This window comes from Peromyscus leucopus, chromosome 5, assembly GCF_004664715.2.
Source record: "Peromyscus leucopus breed LL Stock chromosome 5, UCI_PerLeu_2.1, whole genome shotgun sequence".
Taxonomy (NCBI): Eukaryota; Metazoa; Chordata; class Mammalia; order Rodentia; family Cricetidae; genus Peromyscus; species Peromyscus leucopus.
Window position 1 is genome coordinate 33,686,635 of NC_051067.1, and position 16,880 is coordinate 33,703,514.

The window sequence follows — 16,880 nt, forward strand, 5'->3', positions numbered from 1 at the left end:
TAAATCTGTTTCTAAATTTTTATAATTTCTGGATTTATTCTTTCTTTGTCCATTGAGGATAATAAGAGTTCACTGACTTGATTATTCCTCATATTTTTTTTTTCTTTTCCCTTCAATTTTCACTATATGAGAAAACCAGGGCGTGTAGCTGTAACTCAGTGGTACAGTGCTTGCTTAGCATGCAGAAGGCCCCAGGTCCCAGTACATGGATTGCCCAAACACAAAACCAACCAAACCAAAGCCACTCACCCTCCATCAAAAATCTGCCTCATTCTAAAAACATAAAGATCTTATTCTGTATTCTTTATATCATTCTTTTCTTTTTGCTCTATTTGAAATTATGTGTTACTGGTAAAGAAAGTATTATGTTTTATTCTTAAGTATTATTATGAAATTATTAAATGAAACCAGACTGCCTAGGCTTATTGTTTCTGTAGAAGCCTAGTGCAGTGGCTCACACCTGTAATTCCAGCAGTGGGAGGCAGAGGCAGGCAGGAGCAGAAAGAGCTTGAGAGTCAGCCTGGCTACCTAAGGAAGCCCCACCTCCTTTTTCTTTTTTCTTTTTTCTTTTTTTTTAAAGAATCCAAGCAAATAAAAACAAGAATCCCTAAGTTTCCCTAGAAACAAACGATAACCCCAAATTGCTTGGTGTTAGATGATTTCTATTATTCAGTAGACTGAACATTCCTTGTCTATTCTTTTCTATAAAAACGGAGAAAATTAGCCGGGCATAGTTGTGCACGCCTTTAATGCCAACATTTGGGAGGCAGAGGCCGGTCGATCTCTGTGAGTTCAAGGCCAGCCTGGTCCATATAATGAGTGCCAGCGCAGTCAGGGATACATAGAGAGAGGCTGTCTCGAAGGAGATCGAGATTGAGATAGATAGACAGACACACAGACAGATAGAGGAGGAAACTGGTAAAACGTAATAAAAAGATTTACAGTGGGAGTAATTACTCTGGGAAGTACTTAAATTCTCAAGTTCTTTTTTGGGAACTAGGAATAGTAATAATAAATGGCAACATGTTTGTGTTAATCTGTTAGCTGTCCGGGACAGATTATAAGGCTCAGCAGAAGTTATTTGGTAAGATACTGAGAACATAGTGATGTAGTAGTGTATTTTTGTCTTTATTTGTAGAAGAATTTAGTAACAATTATGAAATTAAAATCCTACGCAAACTTGAAACAATGACGCGTTTTGACCGCTCCAGGCTACCGTCGCGGAGCATGCGCAAATAAGCCTGGCGGGACACAAGTGTCATGGCGCGCTCCATCTGAAGTCTGTGCCGTTTCCTGACAGTGGCGTGTGTTTTTTCCTCTCACTTTGGACAGGTGAGTCTCCGGATTTGTGGATACCAGGGGCACTTGTACCAATGCTCAGCGACTGTGGGCCGCGCTGCTTTTGTGGCGGAGTTTCTTCTCCGCAGATTTTCTTCCTTGGGCCGACCGCTCGCTTGTTTTCGCAGTTTGGAAACGACTTGGCAGCTGGGATGGGGACTGAGAGGCCAGGGAGCTGCCCGGAGAGAGGCCCGTGTGGCCGCGGATGATGCCGGCATAGTCAGGGACTCACAGTCTGGTCTAGGCTCGCTTCTTCCCCCACGTTTCCCGTGAATGTGCTTGTCCTTGTGCTGCGTGATCAGGCTGTGAGTAAATGAGTTTTACGCTGAAGCTGGGCATTAGGGGTAGGTGACTTGGGTTTTTTTCTTTTCTCTTTCGCGTTCCTTTGCTTAGAAAACTTTTCTGTATTTCAAGGGAACACTTGTTTCTTGGTGAATTTCACTGTGCTGTGGTGTTACAGTGCGGGGTAAGCAGCTTTCACAGTGGCCAGACTTGGCTAAAAAAAAAAAAATTGTTTTTTAAAGGTAGTTGTAAAGAGACCTTACAGCGGTTTTGTGACTTACAGGATACTTGCATTTCCTAATTAATTTTAATTTTCCAGATTCATCTTTGAAGAGGACTTGAGACCAATTTCAGATAATCAAGGTATTTATTGTAAATCGTTTATTTGAGTGATCCCTTACACATTAGAATATAAAGAAAGATGTCCCATTTTTTTAGTAATTTTTTGAAAACTAAATTTCCATATAACTAAATCGGAGAGTCGTTTTTTGTATTTCTTCCTTAATCTTTCATTTCCGTTAAGTAGCATGGACATCCTCTCCTTTGCTGTTTGTGGCACATCTATTTTCTTTTTGTTTGTCTGTTGTTTGGTCTCTATTATATCCTACTTCTCTGGCAGTTAAATACGACATTAAAAAATTATTATTTTATATGCATTGGTGTTTGGCTACATATATGTCTGTGTGAGGGTGTCAAATCCCGGAGTTACAGACAGTTGTGAGTTGACATGTGGGTGCTGGGAATTGAACCCAGCTTCTCTGGAAGAACAGTCATTGCTCTTAACTGCTGAGCCATCTCTCCAGCCCAAAGATGGCATTCTTGAAGGCTTGTTTCTGTACCTCTTCCAGCGGGGTTAGCTAGGTTTTTTTTTTTTTTTTTTTTTTTTTGAGACATTGTCTTAATGTGTATTCCTAGCTATCCTGGAACTCTATATAGACCCAAGTGCTGAGATTAAAGATGTGCACCACTGTGGCAGGCCTGATTATTATTTTTTTCTGTGTGATGTGATTCACTGCTGTTAACATGGCTACCTGTCTAGTTGTCCCAGTGAGTGTGAAGTGGTGTATCTTTGTGGGTTTGAATGGTCTTTCCCTCATTTTGCTATAATTAAGCTAATTTTGCTTTAGCTCTCATGGGCTTATCAGGTATTAATTTGGGTTTATCAGGTTTTAATTTGGTTTATCAGGTTTGTATTTTGATTTCTTTATTTTACTCTGCTACTAGTCCCTTATCATATTATGCAACTTACTGTTTTTTTTTTTCTCCCACTACATGGGCTGTCTTTTTACAGTCTTCATGTTGTCCTTGAAGCATGAAAATTAATTTTTTTTTTTTTTTTGAGAACAGGTTTCACATAGTCTAAGTTAGCTTCAAATTTGATTTGTATCCCAGGACAGCCTTTAACTCCTCATCCTTCTGCCTCTTACTTCCCAAGTGCTGGAATTACAAGCATGTGCCACTGTGCCTGGCTCACACATTTTAATTTTGATGAGGTCTAACTTAATTGTTTTCTTTTTTTTGCTTTGTCATAACTAAGAAACCAGTGTCTAATGTTGGCAAGGTTTATACTTGTGTAATTTATAAGAGTTTCATAGTATTAGGTCTCCTAAATTTAAGTTTATAGCCCCTTTTGTGTTAATTTTTGAATATGATGTGAGATGGGTCTCTAGCTGCATTTTTTTATGTGTGACTATCTAGTTTTAGTATCATTTGTTGAAAAGACTGTTCTTTCTCCCATTGAATTGTTTTTATACTTATTTTAAAATCATTTGATTCAGTAATGTCTGTTTGACATTTCTTCTTGTCACTCTCTATTAAATAATAACTCTAGAACAGTGCCTATCAAATAAAATTATTTGGAGGGTTTGTTGAACCTAGCTTCATTAAGAATAACTGATTCAGCATTTCTATGGTGAGGGCATAAGACTTCATTTCTTTCAAGTTCCACTCGATGCTAATGCTGCTGTTCTGGAAATCACACTGAAAACTACTAATGTGTCACATTGGTCTGTGATCTTTGCTGCACATATAAGAGAATTGCTGGGAGTTTAAAGTAATATAGTGATGCTCTGGTTCCATTTCTAGATAATGATTCAGCTGGCCTAGGGTTTAGTTGTTTTCTCTCTATTCCTTCTTGTTCCTCTGCCTATTGAACCCATATTGTTGGTAATAATTTCCAAAAGTTCCTCAGGGAACCAGAATGAGTCCTCAAGATGTAGAACTGTTGCTATTGGAAATTCATGGTTCTGGGTATTTGATATTATGAAAAGTTCCTTACCAATTCACTTGTGTAAGGAACCACTACTCTACCATATCTATCCTTTCTGTCTTTATCTCTATGAAACTTGACTTCCTGTGCTTTTGAGAGGAATTTTTAAGAGATCTTTTTGCCTTATTTAACTATTACTTTTCCCCCCTAAAATTCATTTTCCTGGTACTTAAATGTTTGAGGATTTAAACCTTTATATCTACCAGCTTGTCTGAAGTAAAAAATTTAGCTTATTCATAGTGATGAATGAGACTGTGAAAGTAATTATGATATAGAATCAGGTTTAGGAATGTCTGTATTTTGACTCCTTAAAGTAAAATTCTAGTAATTGAACTGCTGGACGAAAGATGTGTGTGTTGTACAGCCTAAGGCGTATTGGCAGGTGGTCCTGCAGAAAGAGTATACTAGTTGTGCATGCTTTTAGGGACCCACAAGGATTTTGCTAGTGTAATTTCTCATCAAGGTAATGGTAGATAACTCATTGTTTAAATGTTTGCCGGGCGGTGGTGGCGCACGCCTTTAATCCCAGCACTTGGGAGGCAGAGCCAGGTGGATCTCTGTGAGTTCGAAGCCAGCCTGGACTACCAAGTGAGTTCCAGGAAAGGCGCAAAGCTACACAGAGAAACCCTGTCTCGAAAAACAAACAAACAAACAAACAAACAAACAAAAAAAAAAGAACTCATTGTTTAAATATTTATTGTTTGTGTAGTTGAGCATTTGATCCTGTTTTTATTGTTGTTTTTGTAAATGAATCTTCTGTTTTCTGGGATACTTACTTCTCAGAATTATATTAGACTCTTACATGGTTTGTGCTTTTCCATTATTGAGAGAAGGCCTAGACTCTGATTCTAACTTTATCAGTGTACAAGTCCTCTAGCTTCAGTAGACACTAGTTTTGTGTGTTCAACAGTGCTCCCTAATTCTGTAACAACGCTGTTTAGCGATTGACTCCTTTTATCCCTGTTTGTTTAAATTATATTTCCCTTCAGTGGATCTGGTGTAAACATTGTATGACGTTTTTTTAGATACTTTTACTTTTATTAATATGGCATTTAATCACTCATAATTCTTCAGTACTTCTTAGTAACATTCAGATGTGCTCCTTGGTTTTAGCCTCCCTCACTAGTATAGTGTAGGATAATAGTGATAGAAGGAATCCAAAGGATTAAGTTTTCATCATAGATTTCATTCTATGTAAGAATTCCCTCTAGTATTATAGAAAGAGCAGGTAAGTTCAACATTATCAAACATTAATATCTATTTATTTAGTCATTAAGTATGGTGTGCCTGCTGTGTGCCAGCATTGTTGGAGGTGTTGGCAGTAAAAGTGAGATGATGCTTTAGTGCTTATGAATGTTAAGTTGTAGTATGAAAGATGTGCAGCTATCCATGATATCAGGTAGTTAATCATGTGAAGAAAATTGCAGCATACAGTAGAGTTAGACTGTGTGCCCTTGGGCAATGTGGTCATCTTAGCTAAGGTGTTTGGGAAAGGCCTGTCTTAAAGTGGTGTCATTTGTATAAGTGTTGCAGTAAGCCTTGCAGGTGATAGTACAGCTGAGGAGCAGCATATATGAAGACCTAGTTTGGCTTACTCAGTGTGTCTAAAGGTTAGTACAGTAGGGACAGTGGGAAGTTGTGATGGTTAATCATTACTGACTTAGATTAAGACTCACCTAGGAGACAGAGCTCTAGGTGTATCTGTGAAGGGTTTCTAGAGAGGTTTAGATGATGAAGGAATTCCTGTCCTGCATGTGGGCTAGACTTGCAGACTGAATTACAAAGTGTACAAATGGAGGAAGCCCCCCTGAGACAGGCATTCGTCCTTCTCTTTTTCCTGACTGTAGTGCAATGTGATAACCACCTCATGCCATCAAACCTTCTTTGCCCCTGATGGACTGTATCTTCTCAACTTGAGCTCAAATAACCCCCTTTTTTGGTAGGTACATTGTCACAGCAATGAGAACTCAGCTACTCAGACAGAGGTAGCCAGACCTACTTTGTGAGACTGGGTGGTCTGTGGTAAACCACTTATCAAGAAGCTGTAAGGTGTTAGGTACAGTCCTGTGCACTTTAGGTAAACAAGAGCAAAGCACGAAAAATCTCTGCTCTTACCATGTGTGTATTCTAATGGAGAGAGGGAATAAAAGACATTTGGGCAAGTGATTAAGTTCTGCAGTTAAGAAAGAAAGAAAGAAAGAAAGAAAGAAAGAAAGAAAGAAAGAAAGAAAGAAAGAAAGAAAGAAAGAAAGACAGACAAAAACATCTGGGCAGTGGTGGTACACACTTTTAATCCCATCACTCAAGGCAGAGGCAAGTGGATCTCTGAGTTTGAGGCCAGCCTGGTCTACAGAGTGAGTTCAGGACAGGCGGGGCTACACAGAAACTCTGCCTGGGGGTGGGTGGGGGAAGCAACAAACCTCAACCAACATCAACAACAAAAACAAGATTAGGGAAGGGTGATAGCATGTATGGGATGGAGTAAGGGGTTTGGTGACTCTTGCAAGTTGTCTTCTGACCTTCATACAGGTACTGTGTCGCACACTAGCATTCCTGCACTCTGACACATTTCATGCACATAATAAATATAAATATTTAAAAATGATGGCTTGGATCATGAATATCATGTGTGAGAGTGCTCACAAACAGTCTCAGTATATAGAGGCTAACAGAATTTATTGGCGGATTGGATTTGGAGATAATGCAAAAAGGAGCCAGGGATAATTTTAGGGTTTTAGGTCTAAGCATATTGAATTGCCTTTAAAGGAAAGAGGGAAGTTTGTGAGGTGATGTAGTTCGAGAGGCAGAGGACCAGTTCTGTTTTTGACGTGTAAAGTTTGATTTGTCGTTAGGCACTCAGACAGTGATTTGCAATAGGCAGTTGCACATCTGAGTGTGAGGTTCAGGGAAGAGTGGGCTGGTTATATAAGCACAGGGTTGGCATTTCAAAGGCCGCAGAGTGATGAAATCACCAGGGAGCGACTGTAGAGAAGGGCAGTTCCTGTCATGGAGCCGTGGCTAGTCCAGGGTTGAGAAGCTGGATTGATGAGAAACACGGCAAAGACACCTGGCACGGGGCTCCTGTGGTAGGAGACCGAGGAGAGTGTGGCATCCTGATGCCCATGGGAAAATGCTTCAAGGAGGGGTAGTTGGTTCTGTCACATGCTGCAATTGTGTTTCAGAAGATGACTGGGAATCAATCATGGTATATCATTGTATACCATCTAAATCAGACTTGGTTGTGTGATGGCCACAGTATGAGAATAGAGGATAATTGTATAAATATAGATGACTCTTGAAGAAGTATTTTTTCAAATGAGAGAACTGTAAGAGAGGTAAGAAGGTTTTTTTTTTTTTTTCCTGAGAGTTTTTGTGTTTTGTTTTCTGAATGGAAGAAGTAACAGAATGCTTGCCTCCATGTAGTGGATTTTCGATAGAGTGGCAGCTCATGACAATGCAGGGAGAAGGGACTATTGTTGGAACTTCATGCTTGAGCTGGGCAGTAGTTGGCTTACTCTTAGGCAGTGGGCAGTTTACCCAGTGACCCATTGGAAGGCAGAGCAGAGCACATGGCAGGAAATCATTTCCAGTACAAGAAGGAAGTACTCTCCCTGTGGAATGGAGGGGGGTTGAGGTCTGTGTTGGGCCTTTCTTTTTTTCAGTAGCACCTCCCTTCTTTAAGAGTTCTGTACGAAAATAATTTTTAGTGAATTCCTAAGGTCAGTGACTACGCAGTTCTTTCTTGCAGTTCTTCCCTGTCCAAGTCTGTGCACTGTGGATCTGTAAGAGGCCGAGTTTCCTAAATTTGTTCAAACCACTGTTTTTTCACTGACAACTGTAGTGTGTAAATAGAACCTATGTGAGAAAGGCCAAGCTGTACCTGGCTGGCTGAGTTGGCAAAGCCTTGTTGATAGGAGATTAATGCTCAGCCCACAAGATTTTAGACTCAAGAGGACAGTTAGTGGTTCAGATGAGTGAGCAGAGTATGGCTTCATCTCAGTGCCGCTCTCAGTTAGATCCTGGTGCTCAAAGGCTGTGAGCATGGTCTCTGTGTCTGCACCTCCTGTTAGGTGTCACTACTTAGGTAGGTGCCTTCTTTGTGCCGGGCCAGATGGCCTGTTACCCCAAGTTGACATCCACTTGAATGCAAAAAGAAGCCATCTCTTCTGTCAGCTGTTGTATAGAAGGCCTTCCTGGTTGGCTGGGCTTGTTGTGACTGACTCTTAACCAATCACAGCCTAGGAAAAGGGAGGACTGACTGACCATGTGGTGTCCTCATTAACATAATAGTCTTAAGGATAGGTGCTTGGCTTACTTCTTTTTCCCTCTTGTATTACCTACTAATGATATAAAGTAGCTGAGATTTAAATAGAGGTTTAAATGATGATACATAATCTGTTAAAGTTTTAAAGTATACACTACAAGTTCCAGGCACAGAAATAGGCCTGGTAGGAAGCCACTCTGTTAATTGAATGATGTGAGCAGAAAGATGGGAACCCTATAAATGGAGAAAAAGGAAGTCATCAGAAAGACTTAAAGCCAGCTGAATATCACACTGGTTCAAATGATGTGAATGAGGAAAGTGCCCGCTCAGTATACTGTTAATAGGTAGTAGATGGCACAGCAGTGTGGCCCAGACTCCTTCTATGTGATGCCTTCCTTGGCTTCTTCAGTAAAGTTAGCTTCTCTGTTTTTGTTTATCTCTATTTATTAAAAAAAAGATTTTATTTAATTTTACTTTATGTGTATGGGTGTTTTGCCTACATGTATTCTGTGTACCATGTGTGGGCAATGCCTGTAGATACCAGAAGAGGATGTCAGAATTCCTTGAACTGTAGTTACAGACAGTTGTTAGCTGCCATTTTGGTTCTGGAACTGAACTGGGGTCCTTTGGAAGAGCAGGAAGTGCTCTTAACCACTGAGCCATCTATACAGCCGTGTTTGCTTGTCTTTAAAGTCAGGATAACATTGCTTCTTGCTTTGCAGAGTGGGGAATGGTTGATGACCCTGTAAGAGATGTGCTTGATATGAATAGAATTAGCACTTTCTGTGCTTCAGTGCATTTTTTCCTGTACCCATAGTATTTCTTTTCCTTTAAAAATACTCTTTTAACAGTTAGAGATTCAATCACAGTTGTAAAAATTATGCTGATGTTGTAAACTGTCTCCAAACCTCTTAATGGCAGTATCTGGTGACACTGTAGAATGGTACATTCCCACAGCCAGGGTCCTGACATTGACATAGGGACGGTGTACAACAGTTTTGTCACCACAGGGGTCCCTAACGTTGCTTTCAGTGGGCCTTCCTATTGAGTGGGCCTTAAGTCCATCTAAGCAGCTATTGGTAACGCCTGGGGTATAAGTATACTGTTGTATCCTTGGGGATGTCTTGCCATGCTGGTCATTGTTGTGGTTGATAGGTTTTACAGCTGGGTAAAAAGCTTGTATAACTTTCTAGTACTATGAGAGCTAGTTCTCAGGGAGGAGATCTTCACGTCAGTTCAACTTAATTCCTCCAAGTCCTGTGTCTGAAGTGTGTAGTGTCTTCAGCAATAGAGTCTTACCTTGGAGCTCTGGGAGGCAGCCAAGAGCAATGACAACAGCCTGTATTATTTTGAGAGTCTCTTCAGCTTCCCTGATGAAGAACTGAAAGGAAGGTTGCCCAGACCTGGCACTGGGGCTTTTTTGTTAGATAGTCTATTAGCTCTTGGATGGAGCAATATCATCCTGAGTGGTATAACATCATTTAAACAATATATGTATGTATACATATACTTATATATAATATATTTACATTTTAAGTGTATTTTAAAGGTTTCCCTATAGATTTTCAAGCATACTGTGTATGTGTTTTTTTTTTAATTTAAATTTTATTTTATGTGTATATGTGTTTTGCCTGCATCTATGTCTCTGTACCACTCACATGCCTGGTGACTCTGGAGGCCAGAGGGATTAGAGTTACAGATGGTTGTGAGTCTCCATGTGGGTACTGGGAGTTGAACCTGGTTTCTATGATTAGTTCAAGTTGTATATCACAACTGAGGATTTGGATCTAGGAGCCACAGATGAGAGAACACAAAACATTGTTTTCACTGTAGAGATAGTTCAGTTCCTTAGGTCTGGGTTTCTTACTCAATATTTTCTAGTTCTATCCAGTTACCTACAAATTTCATGGTTTCTTTCTTTCTTTTTTTTAACTGCTGAATGTTATTATGTAGTGTATATGTACCATATTTTCATTATCCAGTCATCAGTTGAAGGACATTTAAGTTGTTTCTATTTCCTAGGTATTATAACTAGAGAATCAAGCTGGGTATAGTGGTGCACACATTTAATCTCAGCACCTGGGAGGCAGAGGCAGCAGATCTCTGTGAGTTTGGGGCTAGTCTGGTCTACATAGTGAGCTACATAGTGAGACCCTGTCTCAAAAAAGTCAAACTAGCCGGGTGCACGCCTTTAATCCACTAAGGAGGCAGAGCTGGGCGGATCTCTGTGAGTTTGAGGCCAGCCTGGTCTACAGAGAGAGATCCAGGACAGGCACCAAAACTGCACAGTTTGAAACCCTGACTTGAAAAACAAAAAACAAAAAACAAAACAAAAGAAAAGCCAAACCGGGCTGGAGAGATGGCTCAGCGGTTAAGAGCACTGGCTGTTCTTCCAGAGGTCCTGAGTTCAATTCCCAGCAACCACATGGTGGCTCACAGCCATCTGTAATGAGATCTGGTGCCCTCTTCTGGCCCGCAGAGATACATGAAGACATTATAATGTATAATAAATAAATAAATACATCTTTAAAAAAAAAAAAAAAAAAAGAAAAGCCAAACCAACCAGTCAACCAACCAGCAAAACAACCAACCAACCAACCAACCAACCAAACAACAACAAAACAAAACCCCCCAAACCAAGCCTAGAGTCAGTGAACATGGCTGAGCAAGTATCTGTAAAGTAGGATGTCGAGTTCCTTGAGCACTTTCCAAGGAGTGGTAAAGCTGAGTCATGTGGCAGAACTGTTGGTAGTGTTCTGAGAACTCTTCACACTGATTTCCATAATGACTGTGTTAGTTTGCAATCCCTCCAAAAGTGAGTGAGCGTCCCTCATGCCCTCCCTCATCAGCATCTTCCCCCATGCCCTCATCAGCATTTGTTGTCATTTGTTTTCTTGATCTTAGCCGTTCTGACTTGAAATTTCAGAGTAGTTTCAATTTGCATTCCCCAGATTTTGGGGGTTGTTGAACACTTTTGAAATATATCTTAGCCATTTTTATTTCATCTTTTGAGAACTGTGTTTAGATTTGTATCCCATCCTTAAATTTGGTTGTTTTCTTGATTAATTTTCTTTTGATTGTTTTGTATGGTCTGGACATTAACCCTTGACCAGATGTTTAGCTAGCAAAGATTCTTTCTCACTCTGTGGGTTTCCTCTTCACTTGGTGATTGTTTCCTTTGCTCTACAAAAGTTTTTTTGTAGATGTAATTCTAAACAGTCTTATTAAATAAGAAACTCAGAGCCAAATAAAGAGTTAAAAGCCCAAGAGGTCAGAGCACTAGCGAATAGCCTTTAGCTTACCATACGATGCTGTCCTTCCCCTGAGAAAGAGAGCTACTTCCTGTGTGTCTGTATTTTTTATTGAGTTTCTGTTCTGCCTTCTCATTGGTTGTAAACCCAACCACATGACTTCTTCATCACTGCCTGTCTATACAGACCTCCAGGTCTCTATGGTTGGTACTTGGATTAAAGGCATGTGTCACCAAGCTGGCTATGTCCTTGAACACACACACACACACACACACACACACACACACACTCTCTGCCTGCCATGTGATCGGATTAAAGGCGTGTGCTACCACTGTCAGACTTCTGCTAAATGGCTTGCTATTAGCTCTGACCCCCAGGCAACTTTATTTATTAACATACAAATAAAATTACATTTCAACACAAATAAAATATCACCATAGTTTTTAGTTTTATGAGGTCCCGTTGTCAATTATTGGCCTTAATTACCGGAGTGGACTCCTATTCCAAAAGTCCTTTCGTGCATTTATATATTATATATAATGCTTATGTTTTCTTCTAGCAGTTTCAGATTTTGCACTGAGGTCTTTGATCCATTTGGAGTTGATTTCTGTGCAGAATAATAAGGCTCTAATTTCATTCTTCTACATGTGGTCATCCAGTTTTCCAGCACCTTTTGTTAGAGATGCTATCTTTTCTTAAGAGTGTATTTTTGGCATCTCTGTCAAATATCAGATGACTGAAGGTACATGCATTATGGTTGGTTCATCTGTTTCATTCCATTGATCTATGTATCTGCTTTTGTGCTAGTATCTATAATAGATCTTAAAATCTGGATTGGTAATCTCTCCCTCTGTCTGTCTGTCCGTCCCTCCCTCCTCCCTCCCCCCCTTTCCTTCCTCCTCAGGATTGCTTTGGGTATTCATGGTCTTTTGTGGTTCTGTGTAAATTTTAGAATTTATTTTTTCTAATTTTGTGACACTGTCTTGGGTATTTTGATTGGGACTGAAGTCAATCTGTCAATTGCTTTTGGTAAGATGACTATTTTTATAGTATTAATTCTGCCAGTCTATGCTCACTTTGGCAATACATATACTAATTCTACCAATCTCATGAACATTGGGAAGCCTTTCTATTTGGTTATGTCTTCCTGAATTTTTTTCTTCAGAGGTTTAAAGTTTTCATTGTAGAGGTCTTTCAATTCCTTGGTTAGATATTTTATTCCTTTTTAGAGGCTATTGTGAATGGGAATATTTCTGTGATTTTTTTTTTTCTGAGCAAATATGTTATTGATATGTAGAAAGACTACTGATTTTTAGGCTGGGCGGCGGTGGCGATCACCTTTAATCCCAGCACAGCACTCAGGAGGCAGAGCCAGGCAGATCTCTGTGAGTTTGAGGCTAGCCTGGTCTACAGAGCGAGATCTCCAGGACAGGCACCAAAACAACACAAAGAAACCCTGTCTCGAAAAGCCAAAAAACCAAAAAAACAAAAAACAAGAAAGAAAGACTACTGATTTTTATAAGTTGATTTTGTATCCTGCAGCTTTGCTGAAAGTATGTCATTTCTAAAAGTTTTCTGGTGGAAATGTTGGGATCTTTTATATATAATATCATATCATTACAAATAGGGGTGTGTTGACTGATTCTTTTTCTCTTTGCATCCCTTTAATTTCCTTCTCTTATCTTATCACCCTAGATAGTACTTCAAGCTCTGTATTGAAAAGGAACGGGGATAGTGGACAGCCCTCTCTTGATTTTTGATTTTAATGAGGTTGCATTGAGTTCTTTTCCATCTAGAATAATGGTGGCTGTGGGTTTGTGATGGCCTTGATTATATTGAGATATGTTTCCTCTAGCCCTATTCTCTTTATGAGTTCAAGAAAAAATTAAAAAGATTTATTTTATTTTATATGTGTGACTGTTTTGCCTGAATGTATGTTTGTGTACCACATGTATGCCTGGTGCCCTTGAAGTTCAGAAGAAGGCATCGTCTTGGAATTGGAGTTATAGAGGTTGTGAGCCACCATGTGGGTGCTGGGAATGGAACCCAGGTGCCTCTGCAGGAGCAACATGTTTCCTTATCTGCCAAACTATCTTTGTATCTTTCTCTAGGACTTTTATCATGAAGGCACGTTAGATTTTGTCAAAGGCTTTTTGTGGATCTGTTGACATGATCATGTTGTTTTTTTATTCTTAACATACATCTATCTATCTATCTATCTATCTATCTATCTATCTATCTATCTATCTATCTATCTATCTATCTATCTATCTATAGTTTTCGCTCTGTAGACCAGGCTGGCCTCGAACTCACAGAGATCCTCTTGGCTCTGCCTCCCAAGTGTTGGGATTAAAGGTGTGCGCCACCACTGCCCAGCGATCATGTGGTTTTTTTATCTTTAAGTTCATTTATATGATTTATTACATTTTTCTAAATCATTGGGATAAAGCTAACTTGATTTTTTTGATATATACCTATGTTTATTTTGCAAGTATTTTATTAATGATTTTAACATCTGTATTTGTCAGGGATATTGACTGGTAGTTTTCTTTTTTGTGTGTATCTTTATTTGGTTTTGATATTAGAGTAATATTTTTTTAGTCATTTGTCAATACTGGTTTTGACTGGCATAGCTTTCTAGTGAGACATACAAATATATATATATATATAAACATATTCTAGAAATAATTTTGTGTGTATGAGTGTTTTGTCTGTCTGTATGTTCACCAAAAGTGTGCCTGGTGCTGAAGGAAGTCAGAAGAAGGTGTCAGATTCCCTGAACTGGAGTTATGATTGTTGTGAACCTCCATGTGGGTGCTGGGAATGGAACCTGGTACCTCTTCAAAGCAACAAATTCTCTTATCTGCTGCACCATCTTGCCAGTCCAGCAATCAGTCTTAAAGTCAGGCAGACCATTTCTTTAGGAGGCCACACTTGAGGTTTCCTCAGAGCACTGGAGGCCTTGTGGTCATTGGCCTCAGCAGCAGTGACTGAGGGGCGTTGTTTGGCTTTCAGCTTCCTTTCTCTTGAGAAGGCCCTGCCTGCTTTTTCTTCCATGGTATTAGTCATGGCAGTGACACGTCAGTCATGGGCTATTCCACTATCTGCAGGACTTGCATCATTGTTTCTTTGGGGTTCTCCTCCTGTGTTTTCTGTGAACTTAGGCTTTAAGGAGTTGGTTAGATTCAAGGTTGGTGAGAATTGTTTACCAGTACAACGCTAAGCAGATTTTCATAAACCTGAACTATTTGTCACTTTTTTATGTGCTACAGAAGATGCCTTCTGCCTCTTGTGATGCACTGCTGGATGACATAGAAGACATCATGTCACAGGAAGATTCAAAGCCACAAGATAGATATTTCTCAAGAAAGCATGTATTTCCTAAAGTACGAAGACGGAATACCCAAAAAGATTTGCAAGAGGAGCCCAGTCCACCAAGCGATAGGTAAGCATTCTCAGAATTATATCCATATTCAACTAGGGGAGAGGCTGGCACAGCTGGCCCACACCATATGTGCTGTAGCTCCAGTTTTAGGATCTTGATATTTAAATAGAAAACATAATTTTTTTTTTCCCCCAAGCAGGGTTTCTCTGTGTAGCTTTGCACCTTTCCTGGAACTCACTCTGTAGCCCAGGCTGGCCTTGAACTCACAGAGATCCTCCTGCCTCTGCCTCCCGAGTGCTGGGATTAAAGGTGTGTGCCACCACCACCTGGCAGAAAACATAATTTTTAAAAATTGAGTGGTTTCAGATTTGGTAAGTAATAGGTTAAAAAGGAAGAAATACCAAGGGGATGGAGAGTGAATTTAGGAGGAGTTAGAGGGATGAACATGATCTAAATACATTGTAAGGAATTTTCCAAGAATTAATTAAAAACAAAAAAACCCTCTAGATTGTATGTTCTTTGAAGGAAGGGATAGGTGTAGCACAAATCTTAAAAGATCTTATTAATAAAAACAAATCTGGAGCCAGGTATTGGGGTGAATGCTGGAAGATCAGAGAAGCAGAACAAGCTGCAGCTTCTTCACCTTGCCAATTCCTCAGCTGATCCTGTTTCCTCAGACTGGAAGCCTCTGAATCCTCATCCAATGGATCTTAGCTGAACTGCCGCTAAAAGCCTAAAAGCTTAACCAGCCTAGTTCCTGGTTTTCACACCTTTTATACCTTTCTGCTTCCTGCCATCACTTCCTGGGATTAAAGGCTCTTGTTACCACGCTTGGCTGTTTCCAGTGTGGCCTTGAGCTCACAGAGATCCAGGTGGATCTCTGCCTCTGGAATGCTAGGATTAAAGGCTTGTGTGCCACCATTTTCTGGCCTCTATATCTAGTGTCTGTTCTGTTCTCTGACCCCAGATAAGTTTATTAGGGTGCACAGTATTTTGGGGAACACAATGTCACCACAGATAGGCCACTAGGAGTCATTTTGATTTGACTATAGTCGATATAAGGGTTGTAATTGCAAATTAAAACTTTTATTGAAACTTTTGATTTTTATTCTACAGTGGTATTTTGGATATGTGATTATTCTTAGCATATTAGTGAATACTCAGGAATTGGACAAAGGTACTGGGCACAAAACATCGTCCTTTTTACACTATTGTGTTGGAAAACAATCACATAGTTGTACAGTTCCAATTAGCTCCTAATTGTTTAGTAAAGTATGGGAAGGTTTAATGGTTACTTTGTGTAGATTATGAGCTTTTCAAGCCTGTGCATTTAGAATGTGCTTGTGTTTTAGTGACGTTAGTCACAGTGATCCCAAGCATGTCTTTACTGTCACTTCTGTTTACTTGGAAATGGTTAGGGCAGTCTCAGGGAGTCTTTCTTTCCTTCCTAAATAAATGGTTTAGAAATCTGTGAAAGGAGTAACTTTAATCATGGAGTTTTCAATTTTGATCATTTTTAATCTATAAGTTTTAAATGGATAAAGATTGCAACTAGTGTTTAAGAGTCTGTGAAGGTCACCAGACTTTGTTTTTATTTTTATATTTTTTTGTATTGTATATGTGTATATATGTTAATGAGAACGTGCAGGCGCCTGTGTGTGTGTGTGTGTGTGTGTGTGTGTGTGTGTGTGTGTACATGCACATGCTACAGGTCATATCAGATTTCTTCCTTGTTTGCTCTCCACCTTATTTCTTGAGACAGGGACTCTCACTGAAGTTGGAGCTGTAGATTTGGTTAGGCTGGCTGGCCAGTGTGCTCTGGAGAGGCTCCTGTCTTCTCTCCCCACAAGCACTGGTTCTGGATGCCTGCTATTCCTCCTGACTTTAATCTGGGTGCTGGGAGGCCAAACTCAGGTCCTCATCCTTGCAGGGTGGCACTTTACTAGCTTCACCAGTCTCCGCAGCCCTTACCTCTTCTCCGGATGGTATTGCTGCCTCTCTTGGTTTCTAGCCAATCATTTGTGCATATCTTTTTAAAAGTTGCATCAGTAGGTATGGTTAGTAGGAATTAAAACTACAATCCAGAGAAAT

At 39.8% G+C, this 16,880-nt stretch overlaps 1 protein-coding gene across 1 annotated transcript in view; it reads left to right on the top strand.

Moving 5' to 3' along the window:
* Positions 1-1,237: 1,237 nt before the first annotated feature.
* Cdkal1 (CDK5 regulatory subunit associated protein 1 like 1) overlaps positions 1,238-16,880 on the top strand; it is a 571,051-nt gene continuing 555,408 nt past the window's right edge. The window contains 4 exon segments of the mRNA XM_037205851.1: positions 1,238-1,332; positions 1,467-1,643; positions 1,940-1,983; positions 14,677-14,849. Coding sequence (XP_037061746.1) covers positions 14,680-14,849 — 170 coding nt within the window. The 5' untranslated portion in view covers positions 1,238-1,332; positions 1,467-1,643; positions 1,940-1,983; positions 14,677-14,679.